The sequence below is a fragment of the Podarcis vaucheri genome (assembly GCF_965113315.1).
Source record: "Podarcis vaucheri genome assembly, chromosome: 13".
NCBI lineage: Eukaryota > Metazoa > Chordata > Lepidosauria > Squamata > Lacertidae > Podarcis > Podarcis vaucheri.
Genome location: NC_138751.1, coordinates 32,570,325 through 32,593,886, shown reverse-complemented (window position 1 = coordinate 32,593,886; position 23,562 = coordinate 32,570,325). Strand labels below are relative to the sequence as shown.

Genomic DNA, 23,562 nt, shown 5'->3' with positions numbered 1-23,562 from the left:
TGCACATGCCTCCAGGTGAATCGGCCGAATCCTGACATACAACTGAATCAATGCAGTCCTCCATTCCTCTCTGCCTGTGTGGACTAGGGGACCAATCCAGCACCATCTCGGGTGGAGAACGAGTACAGGCCATCTCAGACGCCCTCTTAAAAATCAGCCAACGGGGGTAGGTGGCCAGAGGGAGAAGAAAATTTGCTGAGGTCAGAACGTCCCATATACAGTCGTACCTCAGGAAGTTGAACAGAATCTGTTCCAGAAGTCTGTTTGACTTCCAAAACGTTCGAAAACCAAAGCATGGCTTCTGATTGGCTGCATTCGAAAACCGGAACACTCACTTCCAGGTTTCAATTGTTCAGGAGCCGAAACGTTTGACTCCCAAGGTGTTTGGGAGCCGACTGTACTCCCCTGCAGCATTCATGATTAGGGCAGCAGAGTTTCGGCAGTCGCTATGACTTCTTCCACTGGTGAATGAAAAGCGACTCTGCTTGCTGCAGGATCAGCTCCCTCCCTTCACCTCTGGCTCCCATCTGAGAAGCATTGAGTTGTTTTTTTGCTGTAGTTATTAAAGAAATATGGAAATGCAATTGCCAAGGGGCGTTAATCTTCATCAATAAGTCACCAAACCACACTTGACAATGCAAATGAGTCATTGGAGATTAGCCCTGCTGCTAATAATAAACAACAACAACAACAACAACAACAATAATAATAGTTGTTGTTATTATTATTTTATTTATACCCCGTCCATCTAGCTGGGTTTCCCCAGCCATTCTGGGTGGCTTCCAGCACATATAAAAACATAATAAAACGTCAAACATTAAAAACTTCCCGACACAAGTTAAGACTTGGGCTCTGCTTTCTTCACTTCCCCCAGCTCACCTGGTGTAGTTAACCTTGTACGTTGCCACATCATCATTTTGTGAGCGCTGGCGGAACTGAGACGGCGTTTCCAGCTTCCAGTAGTTTAGGCACAGAAGGAACATCTTCGACAACTCAAACATGGTCTGTCGCTCCTTAGGGGGCAGGTGGCTGAACTTGTACTGCACAAAGTTTAAGACGCCCTGAGAGGGAGAACAGAAGGCCAGGTGAGCTATAGCAGCCTTACACTTCTGTGGGGTCTCCGGCATACTGGGTTGCCATCTGAGCCCTGCCCCCCAAATTCTGATTTATGCAGTTGTTAATTCCCAGTGAAGAGGGATGAATTAAACTATTCTGAGAATTGTAGCTCTGTGAGGGGAATACAGCCTTTTCTTTCCTAGGCACAGGGAGCCAAACATGTGTTTTAGATGCACCCTGGCATTTTACATCTCTCAAGGCATCTTTTTACCTGCTCAATGTTTGGTTTTTCAAAAGGGGGGCTTCCGAGTGAGCCCTCAACAATCGGGCGGCTCATCTGGAGGATGCATTTCCTTAGGAGCTGTGGAGAGGGGGGAAAGAAATTGTTTTAATCTCAAGGAAAAAAAGGCGGGGGGAATCACCCATTATTTCCTTGTAGGGGTTTTTTTTTGGTATTAATTTTTTATTGAATTTTCAAAAGTTTGACATATTTACTTCAATACCTAATAAATTTATATTTTTTCAACTTGTTTTAATTCCTCCCCCCTGCTGTACAATACCTTCTCTCTCTTATACCAACACGTTGATACTATATTCTTCTATTCCTTCTGTCGCTCCTATTTCAAATCCTCCTCGAGATGGTTTTACTAGTTCTGTCTAAGATGTTCCAAGGTATGTGGGATGCCCACAATCTGTTCAGAATGGCTTCCATCTAAGGTGCACAACAAGTCCATGCCAGCGCATCGCAAGTTCAAACCCTGGCATCTCCTGGTAGGCCCGGGAAAGACTGGAGAGCTGCTGCCAGCCAGTGCTGGGGAACCTGTGCTCTCCAGGTGTTGCTGGGCTCCAACTCCTAGCAGCCCCAACTATCATGTCCAATGCTCAAAGATGACTAGATGGTAGCCCAACACCAGCCTTGGCACTGCCCAGCCTTGGCACTGACAATGCTAAACTCAAGGGACCGGTGGTCTGGCTCAACGCAAGACATCTTCCTATGCTCCCACACTTTTCAACACTGGTCTCCAGTTATTTCTGCATTAGTATTTCAGAACCAACTATTGCCACGATTAAGCAGACAAGAAAATATGGGAATTAATATGACAAGGAAAACAAAACAACAACGAAGTTGGGGGCAGGGGAGTGGAAGGCAGAGGATCTTGAGCAAATGTAAAATGGTATCAAGACACAAAGCTCATGCAACCATCTTCGCAAGTCCACACCCTCTGGAACAAAAGCAGCACTCGCCCGAGCTGATCTGAAGAACTGCATGGATACATTGCAAGGGTGGTGGCTGCAGTCTCCTTTCTGTACTTTATGTATTCTGGGAGCACTCTTGCTATTATTTCATTTACGAATTTATAATCTACATTTTCATAAAAATACAGCAAGGCGTAGTACAATGTATAAGGATAAAATCAACAACAGATCCATAAAACATCAACTTACTCCAAGCTTATAAGTACAATGTTTGTTTCTGTGTGTATTTCTTGAAAACAAATAAAAAATTCAGTTAAAAAACCAACAACCAAAGCATTGATGTGAAATAGCCACTTAAAAGATCTTGAGAACTTCCTTGTATTCAGCTGAGTTTCTGCTCTCCCTACCACCTGCCCCACCAGAAAACCCCCAACCACCACTGTGGACATTTTGCAATGCACTATTCCTCTTTGAGCTCACCTTAAACAGGTAGAAATAAACTTGCTTGGTGTCTGTGTCCTCTTCCTTGTGCACTGACATGAAAAGGTTCTCCACATCTACTACCATCCCCAGAAGCCGATTGATCTCTTCCTCAGAGACATTCTCCAGGTGAGACACATGGTCAGCTGAGGGCAGGTGAGAGAAATCAGGTCATGGTCTAACCCAAATGGGTTGGAGCACAACAAAGGCTCATCATCCATCCACCTCCCACCCCGCCACCATCCAGATACTCCCTTTATCTAGCAACTAGTGGGGCTTATCTACATTATATAGGTCTGCTGTGTGCAAGATTCTGTCCAGGAGGGAAGGGGCACCTGTGGCCCTCCAGCTGTTGCTGGACTACAACTCCTTTTGGCCTCCCCATTCCCTTTTCTTCATGTGTCATGTCTTTTTAGAACAGGGATTCCCAAGCTTGGGTCTCCAGCTGGGGTTTTTTTGGACTACAACTCCCATCATCCCTAGCTAGCAGGACCAGTGGTCAGGGATGATGGGAACTGTAGTCCAAAAATAGCTGGAGACCCAACTTCAGGAAACTCAGTTTTAGAAACTTTTCCAGCCTGAGGGCCACATTCCGTTGCAGGCAACCTTCTGGGGGCCACGGGCCAGTGGTGGGTGTGACTAAAGGCAAATGAAATCTAAGCAATAGATGCAACTCTTACCTTTGTACAGTACGATACATGCCAGCAACCAGAGATTTCAAGATACACACACACACACTTCCACTCAGGGAATTCAAGAATTCAAGATCACATTTCAGAGAAGCAAAGCAGGCAAGGAGGGTGTAGAGCAGGACTGGTGAGGGGTGTGACCTAAGGGAGAGTCTCAAGGCCTGGAAGACTGCGCCTGGCCACCCTAGAAGTTTTGGGTCCCATTTTGGTCCTGTGAGCAGTGCCAGGACCATAATAGTAAAGATCTCAGTGAGAGACGTATTTTCGCTAAAGTACAGGGTATAGCTGTCATAAAAGATGATACACACAAACATTTGAACACCACTCATTGTCCACCCCTGTTGTACAGTATAGTGGTCAGAGTATTAAAGTAGGACAGAGGGCAGTGAGTTCAGTCACAAAACACACTGGATGACTTTTGAGTCAGTCACTGCCTCTCATCCAAACCAACTTCACAGGGTTGTCGTGAATATAAAATGAAAGGGGGAACCACGTCCACTGGCCTGAGTTTGATGGAGACAGACTGAGATAAAAATGAAACAAACTGTTTTTAATTTTTTTTAAATAACCACCAAATAAAGTCTGATATCCAATATGGAATTTGGCACCCAAAGAACAGGAGCGCTTTCTTTTTTTACCTTCACATATAATACAAATGTAAAGATGCAGTTCATCATAAGGATAGTGGGGTGATGGTGGGGGAGTGGGGATTTTGCAAACCATGGGGAAAGCAAATGGGATTGGTGGGCAAAGCGAGCAGGGACACGGTCCCTACCCTTTTTTTAAAAAAGAAGGTTTTTCGTACACTGCTTAGAGACAATCATAACTAAGCAGTACTGTATATAAGCTGTCAAAATAAATACTAATAAACAAATAAAAGTAGGAACAGCCAAAATAAGGCATTCAGAAGTAACAAGGTCCAATCTTAGGGGTCAGGGAACGCCTGGGCAAAAACACGTTTCCATCAAATGTCTGAAGCAACTAATAAAGGATGCTTCATATATGGCAGAGGAGAAGGGCATTTTTCACAGTACAGCATCACTTTTGCTGGTGGTAGACTTGATGGGGACGTCCTCTTCCCTACTCCCAAGTGCCTTCACCTGGGCTGGGAATAAAACAGCCTGAGAGAGAGAGAGAGGCTTGCTGAGTTACCTAGCGTGTGCCCACAGCTACGGCAGGGCTCGCTGAGGTTGGTGACCGTCTGCTGCAGGTCCATACGGGGGGCTGTGGGAGGGTTTGGGTTCTTCCACCCATTGCATTTGCAAGAGTCATTAGCCTGGAGGAGTGGGGAGAAAGAGAGAGAGAGAGCAAGGCTGCTATGTGTAGAAAAAACTGGGGCAACGCTCACATCCATGAACACCATAACTAATATGTTACAGGTAAAAAGCTGCTTTAATAAAAGCAGAGCCATGCTGAATTTTCACTCAGACATGTTTAAGGCAAAAAGAAAAGGTGCTTTCAAGGGATGTTGTTAGAGTGTTGTTTATGCTGTACTTTTGTACTGTTTTATTGTTGTTAGCCGCCCTGAGCCCTGCTCCGGCTGGGGAGGGCGGGATATAAATAATAATAATAATAATAATAATAATTTGAAATGTACCCTGGATTGGGTTTCGGGGGAAACACACCAAACTTCACCCCCTTTTGGCTTCATTTTCCCTGGCTGTTTACAGCCATTGTTCTACTGATCTGCTTCTGCACAATTTTTTTTTTTTAAAAATTATTTAATGTACAGAGCTACCTCCTTTCCCATCACTGCGAGATCCTATCCAATCAGAAATTTATTGCAGCAGACATGATGACGTATTATAGAGCAAGTCAGATTTGACTATTTATTGAGACCAGTATGAGTAAACAGAGATGCAATGGCATCTCTCTGAAGCCCCTATCAGACTCCAGTTGTGCCAGAATGTGCTTTGGCAGGTGCAGCATGCACCCCACAGACAGCAACACAGCGCAGACAGGCAGGACCTATATACTTGGATGAGCGTCTGAGCAGACACTTGCCGCTTCAGTGTGCTGAACTGCCGCAGCACAGAGGAAAGTTGGCTCAGGTGGCCAAGGCAATGGGAATGTGCTTCTTCCCTCTTTCTGTGTCCATTTTTGCTTCCCATAAAATCACAGCCACTAAAAATGGGGAGGGGGGATGCAAAAATGTTTATGCAACTTAATCGGTTCCCTCATTGTTTTAAGGCAGAACAGAGCCATTCTATGTGGTGCCTGTTACGGAATGCACAGTCGCTTCCCACACATATCACTGTGCTGCTGCAAATGACAGCAAAAGGAGGTTTGCAAAGATACAGTGGGAATGACTTCATCTGCCTGACTGCAGAAAAGAGACACGGGAATCCTTGAGCAGAGATGCACAACTACCAGAAGTGGGAAGCTGAAAAAACCAAGTTCCATTTCATCACTCACGATTACCAAGCTCCAGATACTGATTTCCTCTGATTCATCCACATATTTAGTACTAGATCAGGCATAATAGGTTGCATCCAATGCTATTCCTACTCAAGAGTAGACCTACTGAAATTAATGAATCGTCAGTCATGCCCATTAACTTCAGTGGGGCCACTCATGATTTGGAATAGCACTGACCACAATTGGAAGTGCTGCAATAGCTTCATTTTTTGTGGAAATGAATTTCATGATTAGGATTAACAGCTATGACCAACACCATGCTTCCCGCCATAAAGCTCAGTACTGCTCTTTCAGGTGGGGCAGATACAAGGCTTTAGAAGAATTGGAAGGGAAAACAAGAATCATTTAATCCAACCCCTTGCCCCTTTTGCTCAACGTGGGGCTCAAACACATAACCCTGAGATTAAGAGTATCACGCTCTACCAACTGAGCTAGAGATACTACATATTTCAAGATTCACTTCATGATTGTTTTCTAAACATGCATATTATAATTACTGTATTATTATTTTTAAAATGGGGTTATAGCTGAGCAAAATATAATAAACAGAAGATTCCAGGTTCGCTCCCTGGCATCAACAGGCAATAGATTTCAGGCAGGCATAATCCAAAAGACCTTGCCTTAAACCACGGAGGCCCATTACCAGAAAATCAGAGCAGACAGTGTGGATCACATGGTTTGTTAGGCAGCTCCTTACATCCAAAAACATTTATTTCCAACTGTTGCCATTTGCCCATAGAATTCCGGGATATGGGCGATTAAAAACGTAAAGGAACATCCCGGACAAACAAATACAGCTTCTATGTCTGCAACATCTTTTCTGGTCCAGAGAAAGGATGCAGCTATGGCTGGACCACGTAGCCGGGAGGAATCCCCAGTCTTTTGATCCCTCCGGGCCCCCGTACCTTGCAGGCTGAGAACACCCCTAGCTTTTCCAGCTTCTTTGCTCGCGGGAAGCTCCGCGCATGCGCCTTACGCTGGCTCGCGCGCTGCTGCTGGCTCAACCCCGGGCGAACCGGATCGCTGCTGCTTCCTCCGGCTCCGCCTCCTCCCACTACCGGCGGAGCCGTGGCCGCAGACACTGTGGAGACGGAGGGAGCGCTAGCCTGCGGGGCCCGGCTAGCCTGCGATGAGACCTCCGGCTCCGCCATGATGCCCGGGACCCCTCCGAGGCGGCGTGGGCGCGTGGGCGCCACTGCGCATGTGCAGGATAGGGGTTCTGGTGCGGCTATTGGCTGGAGGCTGCTACGCAGCAGCTCCCCCCTGCCACCAGTTGCATGCTGGGTGATGTAGTTCCGCAGGTATCGGGCTACTTGAAAAGGAGAATCAAGGTGCGGTGGGAAAAGGGAAAACGTGACCTCTGTTCCTACTGAAACAAAGATTGAAAAAAAGAAAAGATGAATGCTGTTTACTCGTGTAGAAATATGGGAATGTAAACACGCAACATAATTTTGTTTAAATTAAAATATGTATGCAATATGTAAAATACGTATCGCGATGCTTTGTATATTGCAGGTTGAAGGAAAGGGGTTTTCCTCTCAGAAGGATAAGTTTAAGAGGACTGCTAATAGCTTTGAAATGATCAGGTGAAAAAATTATTGAAATGGGGTACTTTTATGTGGCGGGGCTCGGAGCCTCCACAGGTTGACTGCAGCTCCCGTCTCACTCAAACAGGCAATAATAGCTTGGGGCTGATGGGAGTTGGGCGTTCCAAGACCCAGGTTTGTTTTATTAATAGGATCATCATTATTACTGTCTTGAATGAATGCATGTTTTGTTACAATAAAACTTACAAAATCTAAAAGTCACAGGAAAAGATGCTTACAGAAAGTGACAACCCTCTTGCATATTGGAATGGCTCTGAACTTGTGTTGAGTGACCTAGAATTCCTTTTTTAAAAAAAGTTACCTGCAAAGGACAAAATGCCTCAGAATACATGCCAAATGCTGCTTCTCATGAACAGAACCAAACGTTGATTCTTTTGTACAATGCTGCCCAGAAGTGAAGCCTTCAAAGAATGCCTCTCACCTTTACAAATACACATAAACTGAACCACTCCTACCTGGCTCTTAAAAGTACTGTACAAATATACAGTGAATGAAAGAATGCCTTCAGTTAGACTAGATACAGGACTGCAAAACTACAAGCACAGAAGGACTTCTTTGTGGAAACTGACTTCCTGGATCTACTGGCTTTGCTAGAGAAACAAAGGGAGTAAAAATGAGACCTAACAGTTTAGCTGAGATTTTGGCTCTCAGTTCTGGAAACTGATCAGGATCTGGGGGTAGGTGGCAACACTATTCAGGAAGGCAAATGAAGAAGTTTCAGGTATTTTGCAGCCATAGTACCAGAGATCATTTTAATAAGAGATCAAGGCTGCTGAGCCTTCAGAGCATATGCTCTTTTACTGACCTCAATGGAGCATAAGATTTAATAGAGTGTGAACACCATCCCATGTTTTTGACCTATTACATACTGGAGGTAGGCATGCCTTCCCAATGCAAGGCCATATTAACCAACCTGGGTGTTTAGTTCTGGAAATAGTCTATACTGTACATCTATATTTGAATTCTGTGGTACCATCAAAAACTAGTTTTGGAGACCTGACTGATATTTGCACTCCTACAAAGTCGCAGATCTATTTTAATTTGTAAACAATATTTTTCTTTCTTTGTAACACCCTCTCCCCCCGCAAACACTTGATGCAACCAATTCCAAGGGGAGGAGGATTCCATTCCTAACATCAAAAACTTCACTCAGCATTATGTGAAGATTCTTTACCAGACAAACGGACCTTTTACTTCCCTTACAGAAATGGTACTACTAATGTTTTCCTTACAGATGCTTTCTCCTGGACAATTTAGATGCTTACAAACATTCCATGATGTCACAGCAGCTCAGTCCACAACTCAAGGGCACCTGCAGGCAACAAGCCCTGTTTCACCCACCCACACAGTAGTCCCTTGTTTCCTTTTCAAGATACAGATTCATTCTTGGAAGAATATTTGTGATCCAAGGATAAAGAACTACAATACTTGAAAATCTAAGAATATTAGCAGTGTAAGCCCAACAATTGAGAGTGTAACAATGTGAATTCATCCGAGCAAACTGTAAAATGTCCTCCAAATTTCAGAGTTAACTTACTCCCAGGTAAGTTTAGTGGAGATGCCAGACATTACCGTGGCTGATTTATAGAAAGACAGAAGCTGCTTTTCTGGTCAGTATCTGATTTATAAAAAATTTATTTTTCAAATCATACACAACTGGAGCTTTGCATTGAAGAGACTGACAGACTCCTCCCCTTAAATACCAATATGAGTTAAGACAAAATTGCCTCAGGCACTAGATCAGAAACAAAATCTGTGGTCTCCCTTCTGCAGTTTTATTTAGTGGAATTACCAATATTTCATCTGCATTTGAATACATATTATTGCCCCCCTCCCCACATCACGTCCATCCTCCCCACCCCCCTGCATCTATACACCCACCAACATCATACTATAGGGTTATTAACAATGGCATCACATTGCTCAAAAGAAGTGATAATTTTAATACAATTTTTCTTCAACAGGCTGAATTAGTGCATTATATCCAAAATGTAAATAGGAAAAAAAAATATTAATGCAGAGTTGGTATACCCAAAGCCCAATGCAAACTTAGGTGGGTGCAAGGCTAGTTGGTATATGTGATTAAAGAGATACTGATTGGTTATATATTGAAAACAAGAATACAAAATACAGAAGAAAATCAGATCCCTGCCCCCCCCCCGCAACCCCTGGCAATACTCATAATTGTGATTTGGTCAAAACAAGGCTTAAAGGCCAGAAGTTCTTCCTCAATCTAGCATTACTGCTACCATTTCATTTAGTGGTTACCTGTGTGTTTCGTTACAGTACTTGCTTTTTATAAAAGCAAGTCTATACCGTATCTAAACCAGGCTCCTGGCCAAGGAACCCTGGGAGTTGTCGTTCTGCCAGCATACAACTCTCAGTGCCTTCCCCAGCCTACGGCAACCACATTTTCTTTAGGGTTAAGCCCTACTGGTGGAAGTGGCTTAGAATCACCAAGCAGGTGTTCCAAAAGTCACTTCTGGTTGAAGTAAGGCAGGTCTTCCTTCCAAGCGGCTGCGAGCAAATACGAGGCTGTAAGAACCCTTCAGAAAAAGAAAAGGAAAAGGAAAAGCAGAGATAGGAGAGGCCAAAGCTCTGGAAATGCACATCACCTACCCATTAAGAGTGGTCAAAGAGGTGTGCCGTAGTTCCTTTGTGTGTTTTTGCTCTTTTTTTAAAAAAAAGGTGACTAAGACTTTTTTTAAAAAGATGAATTCATCATTTGTACAGAAGAGGGGGCAGGTGGTTCTTGCTCCCTCCATTCTGCAACCAGAGGGAAAGAGAGGGGAGGAGACACAGCAGCAAAAAAGGGGGGGATTGGGAAGAGGTGGGAAGAAGAGGGATCCTGGCAGCTGTTCTTCCGTAAGTGCGATTGGTTCAGGCGCATTCCAGTTGGGGCCGCCCAGAGGGGCAGGCAGTGTGGCCCCTTCAGTTGCAACACGGCCCCTTGCTGGGTTGGCTACTCTCCTGGAGGTCGACACCTCGGTTCCTGCCTGCTGTTCCCGTTGGGCACTGCGGTTCGTTTTTGGGGAGCTTCTTGGCTGAGGGGGGGAAAAGGAAGAGGCACATCCAAGTGAACTGGTTTGTAAGATTCACCCTGTGGCAGGAGCAGGGGATTAAGATCATGTCCGTCCCAGCTCCTGGAAGCTAGCAACCTCTCAATTTCCTGCTGCTTTCAAAGGGGTGACTGGCACCGCAATATTCAGCTGGTCAGTCAAGATGGGTATATTCAGCTTCTCTGTCTCTAGACTCTCGTGCCTTTCTACCCCACACACCCCTTGCCCCCAGCTGCCTTGCTTAACCACTGCCTCCTGCCCACCCCTCTGGCCTTTCTACCCTACTTCTTTCTCACGCCTCTCCCCCCCCCCCATTTCTTAGCACACTACCTACTCTGTAGGCCCTTATTTCAGCTCCCCTCCCTTGGGACCTCATTCCACCTGATCTTCCAGAACCTGTATTCCTCCTACCCAACACTTTTGGCAACAGAGAGTCAACGTTCTGTAGTGGTTAGAATGCCAGACTAGGACCTGAGAGGCCAAATACCACCTTGGACATAAAGCTCACTGAGTGACCTTGGGCCAGTCACTGCCTCTCAGCCTAACCGACCGGGGGTGGGGGAAGAATCATGCACACCACCTTGAGCTCCTTGGAGAAAAAGGTTGCATAGAAACCGAATGAATGAATGAATCCCCACATGGCCTTTCCTGTTCCCAGGCCTGCAAGTTTCCTCAAATCTGAACTGGCCAATTCTGCAGCGAACTGCACCCCAAGCTGTTCAGGAACCCAAGATTGTGGGGTGTGTGTGTCTATTTATTTAACATCACTTTGTCCCCAATTAATGGCAGTGTGGAGGGTGACTCGCCACCCTGCGTCTCCCCACCACTTTACTAACCTATCGCCATGAAGGTCTCGTTCACATTCATTGCCGTCTTTGCGGATGTCTCCATAAACAGCAAGCTGTTGTCATCTGCATAGGACTGGGCTTCCTGCAAGGGAATGTGTCGAGCCAAATCAGAATCTGTGCAGAGACATGTACTCAGCCAACCTTTAGGCGGCCTGATCTGGTGCTTCCTAGAACCACAACTCAGTAACGGAAAGGAAGGGACATGTCAGAAGTGCTACCCTTTATATAAACACTGCCTTCAACCTCTGTTCACCAAACGCCTATAAACAGAGAGATGGTAAAGAGAAGACAGCTAAACTCATTGGTGAATGGGTAGCCACCACAGCTGCATCGCACTCTCCAGGCTTTCCAGTTCAGTTCAATACTGCTGTCAGCGCCCTGCACCCTCACTTAGTTCTGGCCACCACATTGCGTTTTGCTCCCAGGATGGGAAAGGTGACGTGGATTCCAAACTATTGCAGACAAGAGGCTCGTGGAAGACTGCTCAGCGTGAGAAAAGAGCTATGATTGGAGCAGGCCTGGCAAGGGGCGTCATGTTCGTTGGGTGTCCCAGCTGTGCTTGAAAAACAGAATTCGCTAATGGAGGAATGATGACAGCCTTGGCCACTGCCAGCATCATCCCGGGGGGTGGCACAGTGGAGACACTCCAGTCTCCCAGGACGGCATGACTCAATGGTAACTGAACCTGGCATGACAGCTGTGGGGCAGCCACTGATGCCTCCAAGAAGCGAGTGCCTCCCCACCGCCACACACACGCTTAAGATCTACTCATGAGGCCCTTTCTCCAGAACTCCATAATACAGTGGTACCTCGGGTTAAGAACTTAATTGGTTCTGGAGGTCCATTCTTAACCTGAAACTGTTCTTAACCTGAAGCACCACTTTAGCTAATGGGGCCTCCCACTGCGGCACGATTTCTGTTCTCATCCTGAAGCAAAGTTCTTAACCCGAGGTACTGTTTCTGGGTTAGTGGAGTCTGTAACCTGAAGCGTCTGTAACCTGAAGCATCTGTAACCAGAGGTACATCACTTTGGAAAACTATTACGCTCTACCAGGATCTTTTCTGTCGGCGCCCCAATACTTCTGGATTCCCCTTCCAAAGGAGATTATAACAACCTCCTCTCTGCTTTATGCAGTCAAGTAAAACCTGGCTATTTCAGTTGGTCTTTGAGAATTAACTACTACTCTGCCCTGTTTTATATCGATGATAGCACTGTCTTCAGTTCACATTGTGGTTTTTCCAATTGTTGCCTCTACTGTAACACACTATGGAACTCGACTGAATGACTGTCTAATATGATACCATCTGCCCTGTGGGAAGAACATATGATGCTGGTTCTTGTTTGAGTGGGGCTGGTTGTTTTGGGGGGTATCTGTTGTGTTTTACAAGCGTCATTAGCCACTTTAGCGAAAAAACAGGATGTTAACCTACTAAACAAACAAGTATTTAAAAAAATAACAATACATAGTAGCATGTTACCGTACAAGATACTTGACAATTCCCAGAATTTTGCTCACACTCTCATGATCACTTAGCATTTATAGCACATTCCTAAGACTTTCAAAGCTATACAGTGTAGTTGTACAGATTACCAAGCAACTGTAAGATAGTTCAGCAGCTGCTATATATATTGTAAAGTTGTATGCCTGCCTATCTGTCTGTTCTCTATAGGTTTTGGCCACCTCTCAAGGTATCAGCATGGGGGTTCATGAGGTGTGAGTTCCGCCATTTTGAATCAAGATGGTGGACAGAAATGTGACTTTGGCATGACTTTGCCCCCCTCAAGTTGGTTCAGGGCCAGGTCACGTCGAATCCCTAGGTTGGTGTGTGTGTGTACGTGCAGCCCTGAAATTCACTAATCAAACTATCAATTTAAAAATCATAATATTTATTGGTTTCTTTAAATTCCCATGCCATGCCAAGCACTTCCCACTAGTTACTTATATATTGGATGAGCTGGAGAGGAAAGCGGTTTGCCTAGCCATGTTAGCAAGTTCATGACAGCAGCTTCCTGCAGTCACAGGACGACTACAAGGAGGTTTACTTCCCAAGGCAATGAATGTCACTCACCTGGAAATCAACAGCTCGCTTGCTGGCCAAGTCAGCCTTGTTCCCTGCCAGGGAAATGACTATGTTAGAGCTGGCTTGCCGCTGCAGTTCCTTCACCCAGTTCTTGGCTCGTACAAAGGTGTCCTACAAGAAGGAAAGAGGCAAGGAAAGAGGGAAGTCAGCTCAGCAGTCAGTTCAGTCCAAGAAGAGTACCAGTTCTTTCTAACTAGAATGCCAACACACTCTTCCTAACAAGCAGAACAACATGTTCACTGACCTGTCACTTCCATCTTAGTTTTGCACATCCAAGGCTGGGCAAAGATTGACAGCGGCGGAGGAAAAATGGCTAACAAAAATGACATTTTTATAACATTCAGAATTATGGGTGCTGCTGGATTTTACATGTAAATGAGTGCATTGGACAGGTTTATGCTTAACAAACATTGCATGGGAACATTAAACTGCTGTATTAAGACCAGACTTCAAAATTCCTCAACATCCAATTTAAATACCAAGATTTTAAGATTTGGCTAAGGTTCAGGAGCTCACAAAATTGTGTGTTTTGGGGCTATCGTCACATGCCTTAGTATATGGAAATGAAATGAAATTGACACAAGAACAGTAAGCAGGGAAGTGTTCCAACAGAAGGCAGTAGTTGAGTCTGTTGTACTACTAAAGGCTGCAGGCGAACGCTTTTAGCTTCCCCCCTTCCCAACATGCTACTTTTCCAGATGCAGAGATTATTATTTTTTATGGAAGAATGTTGCGTCATAGAGACGATGCCATCCAAAGTGGTGAAGCCCAGACAATATATTTACAACCTCACTTACTAGACCCAACAGTAAATTCCAATTGCAACTAAAGTCTAAAGAGCCCAGCCTGTTTTCATACCACCAAGGAAAACCAAGCATTTTTAGTCTTAAAGCAAGCCCAAGGGGCTTGGTTTTCCTTGAAAGTTATACCCTGGGCGATAAAGCATTCACCAAATGGATTCCTACACGTCCAGGACTTCAGGCATTCAAGATTATCGGAACAAGAGAAGAGGGCCTCTTGGGTCTAAGCTGACAAGACAAAGTCAAAAATCCTCACCATGTTGGTGATGTCATAGACAACAATGGCCGCTTGGGCACCCCGGTAATACATGGGTGCCAGACTGTGGTAGCGCTCCTGCCCAGCTGTATCCCAAATCTCAAACTTGACCGTTGTGTCATCTAGGCAAATGGTCTGTGTGAGGAAAGCCGCTGGAAAAGAAACATTAGCTCAGAGTTACAGGAAGGTGCAACAAAAACTTGGATTGAACTCTGCACATGTTCTGATACATTTCCTAGATATCGTTGTTTTACTTGCACATTCAAGTACAAGTTTTACTTGTAATTTTGGAGATGATTAATTTTTGCTATGATCGGTATTATGCTTTTGTCTCTTTATTGTTAAACGTCACTATCATATCTGTGGATTGTTTAACTTTATTGTATACTTGGAGATATTGTTGTTTATGGCTATTTAATTTAAATTCTGTTGTATTTTTGTAATTACAGAAAACTTTTATTACCCCAACTTTCCTCCAAAGAGCTCAAGGTAGTGTAAATAGTTCTCTCCACCTCCACCCCCCATTTTAACATCATGATAACCCTGTGAGATGGGTTAGGCTTAAGAGTGAGCGACTAGCCACAGGCCACTTGGCGGGCATCATGGTTGAGCGGGGATTTGAACTCAGGTCCTAGTCTGACATGCTAACCCATGGGTAAGCAAACTAAGGCCCGGGGACCGGATCCGACCCAATCGCCTTCTAAATCCGGCCCATAGACAGTCTGGGAATCAGCGTGTTTTTACATGAGTAGAATGTTTTCTCTTATTTAAAATGCATCTCTGGGTTATTTGTGGGGCATTCTTGTAGTCCAAACCAAACATCTGAAGGGCCACAGATTAGCCCTGCTGCAAGTGATTAAGATACTATGGGACTTGGCTGCAAAAAGAGCAATGTTAGCCATTTGAAGGTGGAGGGGGGGGGTTGTTAAATAGAAGCCCTCCTTTTGTGCAGAGCTTGGACAGAAGATCAGTTCACACATCCCTTTGGCTTTTGTGCAGGAGTTAAGCTTTGGGCTGATATGATCTGCACCAAGGGATGCATGCCAAGATCAAACAGGAAGGACACAGGACAACTGCCCTCTTCTTCTAGATGCCAGGTTCAGAACCCAAAATGCTTTCTGGAAGAACTGCAAAGCTTTCTGTTTTCGGAATGGCATTTGACAGCTGGGGTAAAGCCAAGTGTGGGTTACCTAGCAGAGAATTTTGTTTTGGCACCTGCATACTCCTGTTTGTTCTTACCATCCCAAGCCTGCAAAACAGGCAAAGCAGAATACAGTGGTACTTCGGGTTAAGTACTTAATTCGTTCTGAAGGTCCGTACTTAACCTGAAACTGTTCTTAACCTGAAGCACCACTTTAGCTAATGGGGCCTGCTGCCGCCGCCGGAGCACGATTTCTGTTCTCATCCTGAAGCAAAGTTCTTAACCTGAAGCACTATTTCTGCGTTAGCAGAGTCTGTAACCTGAAGCGTATGTAACCCGAGGTACCACTGTATGAACTAAATAACGTTAAGGTGAACCAGGCCTTCTATCTGTATGCAAGTAGGCTCCACCTGTCCATACCTTTTGCAGCAGGAAGTGGAGTGGGTCTATAAAGCACACAAGGCAGAGGTCAGGTCAGTCCACACTGAGTCCTATGCCCCACAGCACATATACAACATGTACCTGGCAGGCTGCGGGCAAACCAGCTCCTAAGCAGCCACTGCTCTATTCAGATTCTGTAGTCTGATGAAACCAAATAGGACTTGACATCACTGACTCCAACCAAGCCAGAAGTCCCCACTTTGCAAAAATTGCACCAGAACTGCCAAGGTCGATCTTGACAGAGGGGCATTGTAAGAGGTGAAGCAAGAACTTCAGGCATCAGGCTGGCTAATCTGCTCAGGGCAGAGAAGACGCTTCTTCCGAACTGACATTTTTGCAAGGATAGACAAATGTGCAGCCTTCTCTTCCTTTTGCCGTTTCGTCTGCAAGTTTCAGCCAGAAGTGGCATCGTGGCTCTAAAAAAAAGTCTAGAAGGAACTGTTGAAACAGATTAACCCCTGTTGCCCCCTACAGACAACTACATCCTTCTGCCAAGTTGCCTCTGTTTGAAAATATTGCTGGGTAGGAGAACACTGTCAGAAGAGCAGTGAGAATTAGCAATGGCAGACGAGCTTCTTTAACGACAGCTTGCTCTCTGCTGCCAGCTTCCTCCGGTAGTTTAAACCAGGCTTTTAGTGTTGCAGCCCCACCTCTCTGGAACGAATTACCAGCTGAAACCAGACAAGCAGCTAATGAAAACATTTTTGTTTAGGAAGGCTTTCCTTGTCATTTATGGAAGATTAATTATACGTCTGATTAAATTGTATTGTTGTTTCAGAGTATAAATGGTTTTATTGTTTTAGAGCTCGCCAAACTGATTTTATTAGTCTTGGAGCTTGTGCTTTATTCCGTTTTGTACCATGTAGGTCTATAAATCTGTTTAGTTTATAAATCTGTAATAGTTTACAGCTGTAAGTGACTGTTGAGATATGTAGGGAATACATAATGTCCTGGGTGGGAAAAACAGGGCTGACCAACAGGCCTGGCTAGTGCCTGTTTGAAATGGAATGGCCGCCTTGTTAGGCCCACTGAGAATTCTTTGCACCATATCGGTGTGGAAAGAGCTCCCTAATCACAAAAAGTTTGCAAGCTGGGGTGGGGGAATCCTGCAAAGGCCCAAGGCTCTTCTGTAACTTAAGCCACAGCTAGAGTTCACCAATACTCACCTCCAATTGTGCTCTCCTGGTACTCATGGAACTGTCCTTTCACGAAGCGCAAGACCAGGCTGGACTTCCCAACAGCTGACTCGCCCAGAAGAACCAATTTGAACTGACAGATCTTGTTCCCGGCTGCTGGCCCATTTGGCCGTGCAGCTCCACCGCGGCCTGCCATGGCCTGTTCCAAGGGCACAGGCTCCGATGAGAAGGAGGTGTGACTGTTGGCGAGGAACACAAATCTCCAACTGAAAGAAAGAGACTGATTTCACTGATGTGAAACTGGCTTTTGAGCTAGCACAGAGGTGGGGAAACCCGTGGCCCTCCAGGTATTCTTGAACTCCACATCCTGTCAGTCCCAGCTGGCACAGGTGCCCTGCCCCTGATCCAGCAGCTCAAATGTGGAACTGGAAGCTTCATTCCTGCCACAAGCTCTCCTGGGTGGTTTCAGGTGAGCTGCTCCCCTGTTGTTACAATGTACAGAGCATCTTACCTGAAGCGGCTTCTTAGTCCTTCTAATAAGCGCATGCACTGTATTGTTCACCACTGCTTTACCATTACAACAGCATTAGTCTGCAGCATTAAAACTTCTAACGTGATCAGCTGGGTTGAGGGATGTTCCAGCCCAGTGGATAAAATATCAAGCCCAGTGGATAAAATATTAGGACGTCTCGATCTCACATCTAAGGAAGCCACACTATCCTCCACCGGGGCCAGGACTTTTTCAGTGATGGCTCTGACCTGGTGGAATGCTCTGTCCCACAAGACTAGGGCCCTGCAGGACTTGATCTCCTTCCGCAGGGCCTGTAAGACAGAGCTATTCTGCCTGGCCTTCAATTTGAATTAGCCTAATCCTCTATTCCCTTTCCTCTTCTATGAAGAAAACCTTTCTGGGACTCCACATTTAAATCCTTCTCTGGTCTCCTTGCTGGCCCTAGTAGGACCAACTTGGCCAGTTAGCCCTGGTGATCATTTGATGTCTACTGACTGGGGTCCCACCCAATGACCCCTGAATTTTTGAATTTTATTGATATTGATGCTGCATTTTATGTTGTATTTTATCCTGATTTATGCTGTTTTTAAGTCACATTTTAATCAGTGTTTTATATTTGCTGTTAGCCACCCTGAGCCTGGTTTTTAAACCGGGACGTCGACAGGGGCACAATACTGATCCAATTTGCGGGGCTGTAGTAAGGATTAAAACAAGGTAGCTCTACGTTGAATAGATGTGTAATATGTATGTGACTAACTGTATGAGCATGTAGCTCAGCTATATACAGTGGTAACTTGGGTTAAGAACTTAATTTGTTCTGGAGGTCTGTTCTTAACCTGAAGCACCACTTTAGCTAATGGGGCCTCCCGCTGCCGCCACCACGCTGCCTAATTTCTGTTCTCATCCTGAAGCTAAGTTTTTAACCCGAGGTACTATTTCTGGGTTAGCAGAGTTGTAACCTGAAGCGTCTGTAACCTGAGGTACCACTGTACTACATTTAGGCATCAAGGCTCAGTATGCCCAGAGCAAAAGAGACTGTGCACCTCATCTTACTTTTTTACTTAGGTTCAAAGTCACATTAGCTTTCCACACTGCACTTCTCTGTGCCTCAAACTTTCTTTCTTTTTAAACATAATTTTTATTAAGCACTTTCTTTTGTTACAAAAGTAGGTGTGCCCTCTCTTTTTTCTGGTCATAGTGTCTTTTTTACAGAGCAGTGACACTGGATGTGAGACATTAAGTATTGAATGCAGTATAAGGTTGTTGGAGGAGAAAGTGGGAGAGGAGGTGGGGTGGTTAAACTTATATTCTTTTAGTGTATGCGTGGAGCTTTTGCATCAGCGTCACTTGGGTATGTTCTTTTTCTATTCATTTTTTGTTTTTCTTAGGCAGTGAGAGAGGTTGGGTGTGTGTGCAGGGCATGGTTGGTTGTCTTTAGTTGACCGCAGTGAGAATTCTTTGCTTGGATTGTGGGGGGCAGGGATTGGTGACACCTCAAACTTTCTCTGCCTAAGGATGCTAAATATTCAAACCAGCTGACCTTTAGACAAGGCACTCAGCATTTTACAATTTATACTGAGCAGTAACTCAAAAGTGAAAGAAATGAGTGACGGTTAATCAGTAGTCCCTGATATATCTGGGAACAACCAACCCAACATTTATCGAGTTAAGCTATTGAAGCTAAATACTTCTTTTAGCTGCTACACGTTTAAAGCAATAAGATGGGTCTGTCAGGTTACTTCGTGTACTGACTGCACACACTCTTATTTAGTGTTTGCCTGTGGCGCGTGTGTGTTTTTACTAAATACTGCACAGGCTAACCCTGAATAAATATAAACAGAAATTGTTATTGGCAACTTCTTAGGTCACAACCAACAGCACAACAACCAGACCTTCCTCAGCCTGGATATGGATTGTGAGAAACCATGTAGCATTTTACAGACATACAAGAGTCTTCTTAAGGCACTGAGGTCTGGTGGATATGATCTAACTTCAATATGAATCACATATGTACTCCACTTCATTTTGCCCTAAACCTTTGCCAGAGAAAAGCCTCTGGTGCTTTGCTATAATACTAGCACAGGGCCCACCAATATGATGTTCATGGAAGGAGGGCTTGTGAATTAAAAGAATCTCATGGGGATGCATGACCCCAACGTTGCATCCGAAATAGGAAACTTCTCCTGTGATCCTTGACCATCAACCATGCTAGCTGGGGCTGATGGGAATGCTGGAGTGTAACAGAATGCTGAGAGCTAGCTACCCCAACCATCTGGCTACAAAGAAGGGTAGACCTTTAAAGAGACATATTCATATATTCAGGGAAACGGTCAAAGCAATTCCACTATACATCACCTTCCTGAACTGTGGCACAACTAAAATTTAACAAGGATTTAGAGCATAGGGGAGAAAGATATTGCTGAACTACAACTTCCAACCTCTGTGGCCATTGGCCAAACTGGCTGGGGCGATGGGAGCTGTAGTTCTGTAACATCTGGAGGGCCAAATGTTCTCAACGCCCGATATAGAAGGGCAGGCACAGGAAAGAGGAAGGGTGCCTTAAGTTTGGGGACAGCAAACATAACTTTTACAAGTAAGTCTTTTTACATTCAAGCAATGCAGAATGTTCAGGCAACATTGTTCCTGCATACAGGCTTAAGAGAATCTGCAATAGAGAGGCAAGGGGTAGGGGTGGGGCAGGGTTGCAGTGATGACCGGAGATTGAGATAAAATGGTGGGAGTGGGGAGAAGCCAAATGGCAAAAGGTGGGGCAAGAAAGATAATAGGGAAATTGTTACACAAAGGAGGGGCCTGTTCCCTTTAGTAACAATAATACGAACTTTCATTCACATATAATGCACCAGCATTTTTACAGGCTTCAAGAGGCAGACCAGTGTTATGATCCTTATATGTACTGCCAAACACCAAATGGACTCATCTAAGGGTCAAAATTTGAGTCACAGTCCACTTTCTTAATCACTACACAAACTTTGGAGAAGTCTTTCAAAGAATGTCAATCCATGCAATATAACGGTAGTAAGAAAAGGGATTTGCCGTAATAAAACTACTGGTTATTATCATGTTGGTTTTGTCTGATGAGGAAAGTACTTGTATCCGTTAAATCCAGACGACATACAAAGTTCACAAATTATTGACTCCCAAGATGGCTCCCTGAAAAAAGGCCCATAACCAAGTCGTTTTTATTACAATCCTTCAGGCTGATTGTTTTAAATGCAGCCTTTATTTGCAGCAACTATGATCACAGATAGAATATGTAAACTCATAGTCCAAAGCATATCAGGATACAGTAGAACAGAAAGGCTCTGTGAACCCCCTCTGCTAGAATCCACACCCTAGGTTAGAATATCATAGCTTTAGGGATAGGATATCTTATACAGGAAATGTCACACCTGTTGAACTTCTACCCGACAAAGCTTATAAACGTGCACTCATCCCCTTAAGAGGAAATTAACTGGCAACTCCAGTTAGGAGCGCACCAGTAAAGAGCTCCTCTGTCCAAACGCACACATTCAGTGTTTTTCGTGAACACCCAATCCTCTGGGAGCTTTGCATACGAATTGTGACAACTCCCGCTCTTAGACTGCAAGCCTCACAGGCTCGCAAGGAGAACTGTTTCTGCTTATGGCGTTTCTACAAAGCGCCGTGCAGGGCGGAGCAAACAACAACCCTGCTGGGTCGGCCAGAGCGGTCCTCCTAGTCCAGCATCCTGTTTCCAAGAGCGGCGCACGGCATGCCTCCAGGAAGCCTGCAGGCGGGGCTCGAAGACAACAGGTGCTCGAGAGAGAGGTGCACTGCCCCTGGCCATGGAGGCTCCATCCTTGCTCGCCACGGCCGAGGCAGCCCCGCTATGGCCAGCAACGCCCATCTGCGAGGGAGGCGAAGCCGCGGGGCTCCTTCTCCGCAGGCAGGACAGCTTGCGCTCCCCCAAGCCCAGCCCAGGCCGGCCTCCTCCGGACCCGACCCCCATCACTCACCCGCTCCCGCCTGCGGGACCGCCGCCGCCGCCACCAGTCCTCCCGCTGCTCGGTATCCCCCTTTACCCACCACTCCAAAAATCTCAAACGGCGCCACTTCCGCCCTGGGCTCCTTTCCAGCTTCTTCCGCTTCCGCTAAAGGCTCCTCCTGACAGCGGGGGCGGGTTTTTTTGCCTTTCTACTTCCGCTCTCCTTGTGACAGGCTGCTCCTTCCACCAATCGAGAGGGAAAAGAACCAAAAAAAACAGCAGCGGCAGTAGCAGCCCCGCCTTCTATCCCGCCGTAACTGCGTTTCAGGGCACAGGGAGGGAGGATAAACGGGTGGGGTGATATCTTCCAAAGGGGTTTTTCTCTTTCCGTGTTTCTCTCCGTTAGTTACCTCGGGGTTTATTTGTTGCTTTATATATGTATTTTATAACATTCATACGCCGCTCGATTGTTTAAAGAACAAGAAAAAAAGCTACGTCAAAGCGGTTTGCGAAAGATAAAAACAGTAAAGTCCATTTAAAAACACAAGCCTATTTTTCAACATACAAAAGTTAACAGGCTGAAACGGATTTTTAAAAATCACCTCGACTTCCCAAGGGGTTAGTGATAGAGCCAGAAATTCAGCAGTAGTAACAATAGCTAAAGTCTCTGAGGGTCATGCATTGAAGGAGTAAACTTGCACAGGAGCGGGCTGCAAAGGCCATTCTTAAGACATTCTCACACGTTTTCAGATTCTTTGAAGACGTCACTTTTAATTTCACGCAAACATACCCTGGTGTTGGATTTTGTTATTTTACTTGGGTAAATTGTTTCTATCATTAATCAAAATGTTATTTTCTTTAAAAATTCCGTCTCCCTTAGTGCAAACTTGCTCCCCTAGGAGGCAGTGATGGACGCCTAGTCGGGTGGCTTTTAAAAAAGGCTTGGACAAACTCGTGGAGGAGAGGGCTAGTGGTGGCTTTCTAGCCATGATGGCTATGCTGCTGCCCTCCACAGGGGAAGACAGGGATGCTTCTGAATACCAGTTGCTGGAAACAATGGGAGAGGAGAGGGCTCTTGAGAAGTTCTGTTTCCTGGTTTCCCACAGGCATCTGGTTGACCACTGTGAGAACAGGATGCAGGGCTCCATGGGCCATGGGCCTCATCCAGCTGGGATACTCTTTTTGTTCTTATCTGTGTGCTGAGTTCCCACAGCACAGGGCACAACTAATCTTTCCCCCTTCCGTTTGTATGTTGCAAGTGTCTGGAAAGCCTATCGTGGGTTCTTTCCTATTCAAATGGAAGCAGAAAGTGACAGTGCTATGCATGTCTCCCTTTCTTCCCAGGCTGGTGAGTACTTTCAGTGCATTCCTTTCTTACATACACAAATGAACCATCATTTTCAGGACAACCCTCGCCCTTTAAACTAGACTGCTGTTCTCAGGTGTGGAGGATGCTGTCTGCAGGCCATACCCACACCATACATAGAAAGCACATGGCTTCCCTCAAAGAATCCTGGGAACTCCAGTTTGTTCAGGGATCTGGGAATTGTAGCTTTGTGAGAGGTAACCTACATTTTCCAGGGTTCTGCGTTGGGGAACACATGTGCTTTTAAATATATGGTGTGGAAGGGACCAAGTTAAGCGTCAGCTATCACACTGCTCAACTTCTGTACAACTCAACAGAGCGTCATCTAGTCCTTTTGCCTCAGCAGTGATATGACTTGTGCTTGCCCTGTTACTAATATACTGCCAATGAAGCAGGTTATCAAAAAATAGATTAATGGGGGAGGGCAGTGCTCACTTGGGTTTACATCACCCACGAAAAAGGATTATTAGTAAGCGTTTACAGAGCCCTCATGGGTGCTAGGTTGTAACCG

The 23,562-nt window shown here is 45.3% G+C and overlaps 2 protein-coding genes across 3 annotated transcripts in view; both read right to left on the bottom strand.

Moving 5' to 3' along the window:
• The window catches only part of KAT2A (lysine acetyltransferase 2A), a 29,044-nt gene extending 21,986 nt beyond the window's left edge, over positions 1-7,058 (bottom strand). Inside the window, 6 exon segments of the mRNA XM_082197212.1 lie at positions 880-1,061; positions 1,328-1,417; positions 2,734-2,879; positions 4,575-4,698; positions 6,746-7,003; positions 7,005-7,058. Of these exon segments, the coding sequence (XP_082053338.1) occupies positions 880-1,061; positions 1,328-1,417; positions 2,734-2,879; positions 4,575-4,698; positions 6,746-7,003; positions 7,005-7,043 (839 nt within the window). The 5' untranslated portion in view covers positions 7,044-7,058.
• Positions 7,059-9,064: 2,006 nt separating this feature from the next.
• Positions 9,065-21,893, bottom strand: RAB5C (RAB5C, member RAS oncogene family). 2 transcript variants are annotated; one of them, XM_082196466.1, is made up of 6 exons: positions 21,787-21,893; positions 17,241-17,476; positions 14,493-14,644; positions 13,425-13,547; positions 11,343-11,436; positions 9,065-10,491 (listed from the first exon to the last, which is right to left on the bottom strand). In XM_082196466.1, exons 2-6 carry the CDS (start codon positions 17,404-17,406, stop codon positions 10,379-10,381), a joined length of 648 nt encoding a protein of 215 aa, XP_082052592.1. In that variant the 5' UTR covers positions 17,407-17,476; positions 21,787-21,893; the 3' UTR covers positions 9,065-10,378. The 2 variants fall into 2 exon arrangements, with proteins under 2 accessions (XP_082052592.1, XP_082052591.1); XM_082196465.1 differs by having other exon boundaries at positions 21,717-21,875.
• Between the last annotated feature and the right edge of the window lie 1,669 nt (positions 21,894-23,562).

What these genes read in the sequence shown, in the direction of transcription:
- RAB5C (XM_082196466.1), bottom strand. Translation starts at nt 17,406, where the DNA reads ATGGCAGGCCGCGGTGGAGCTGCACGGCCAAATGGGCCAGCAGCCGGG. An exon ending in AGCGAGCTGTTGATTTCCAG is followed by an intron (nt 11,437 to 13,424) that starts GTGAGTGACATT and finishes ATTCCCTTGCAG; the next exon opens with GAAGCCCAGTCCTATGCAGA. An exon ending in CGAGACCTTCATGGCGATAG is followed by an intron (nt 10,492 to 11,342) that starts GTTAGTAAAGTG and finishes TCCCCCCCTCAG; the next exon opens with CCAAGAAGCTCCCCAAAAAC.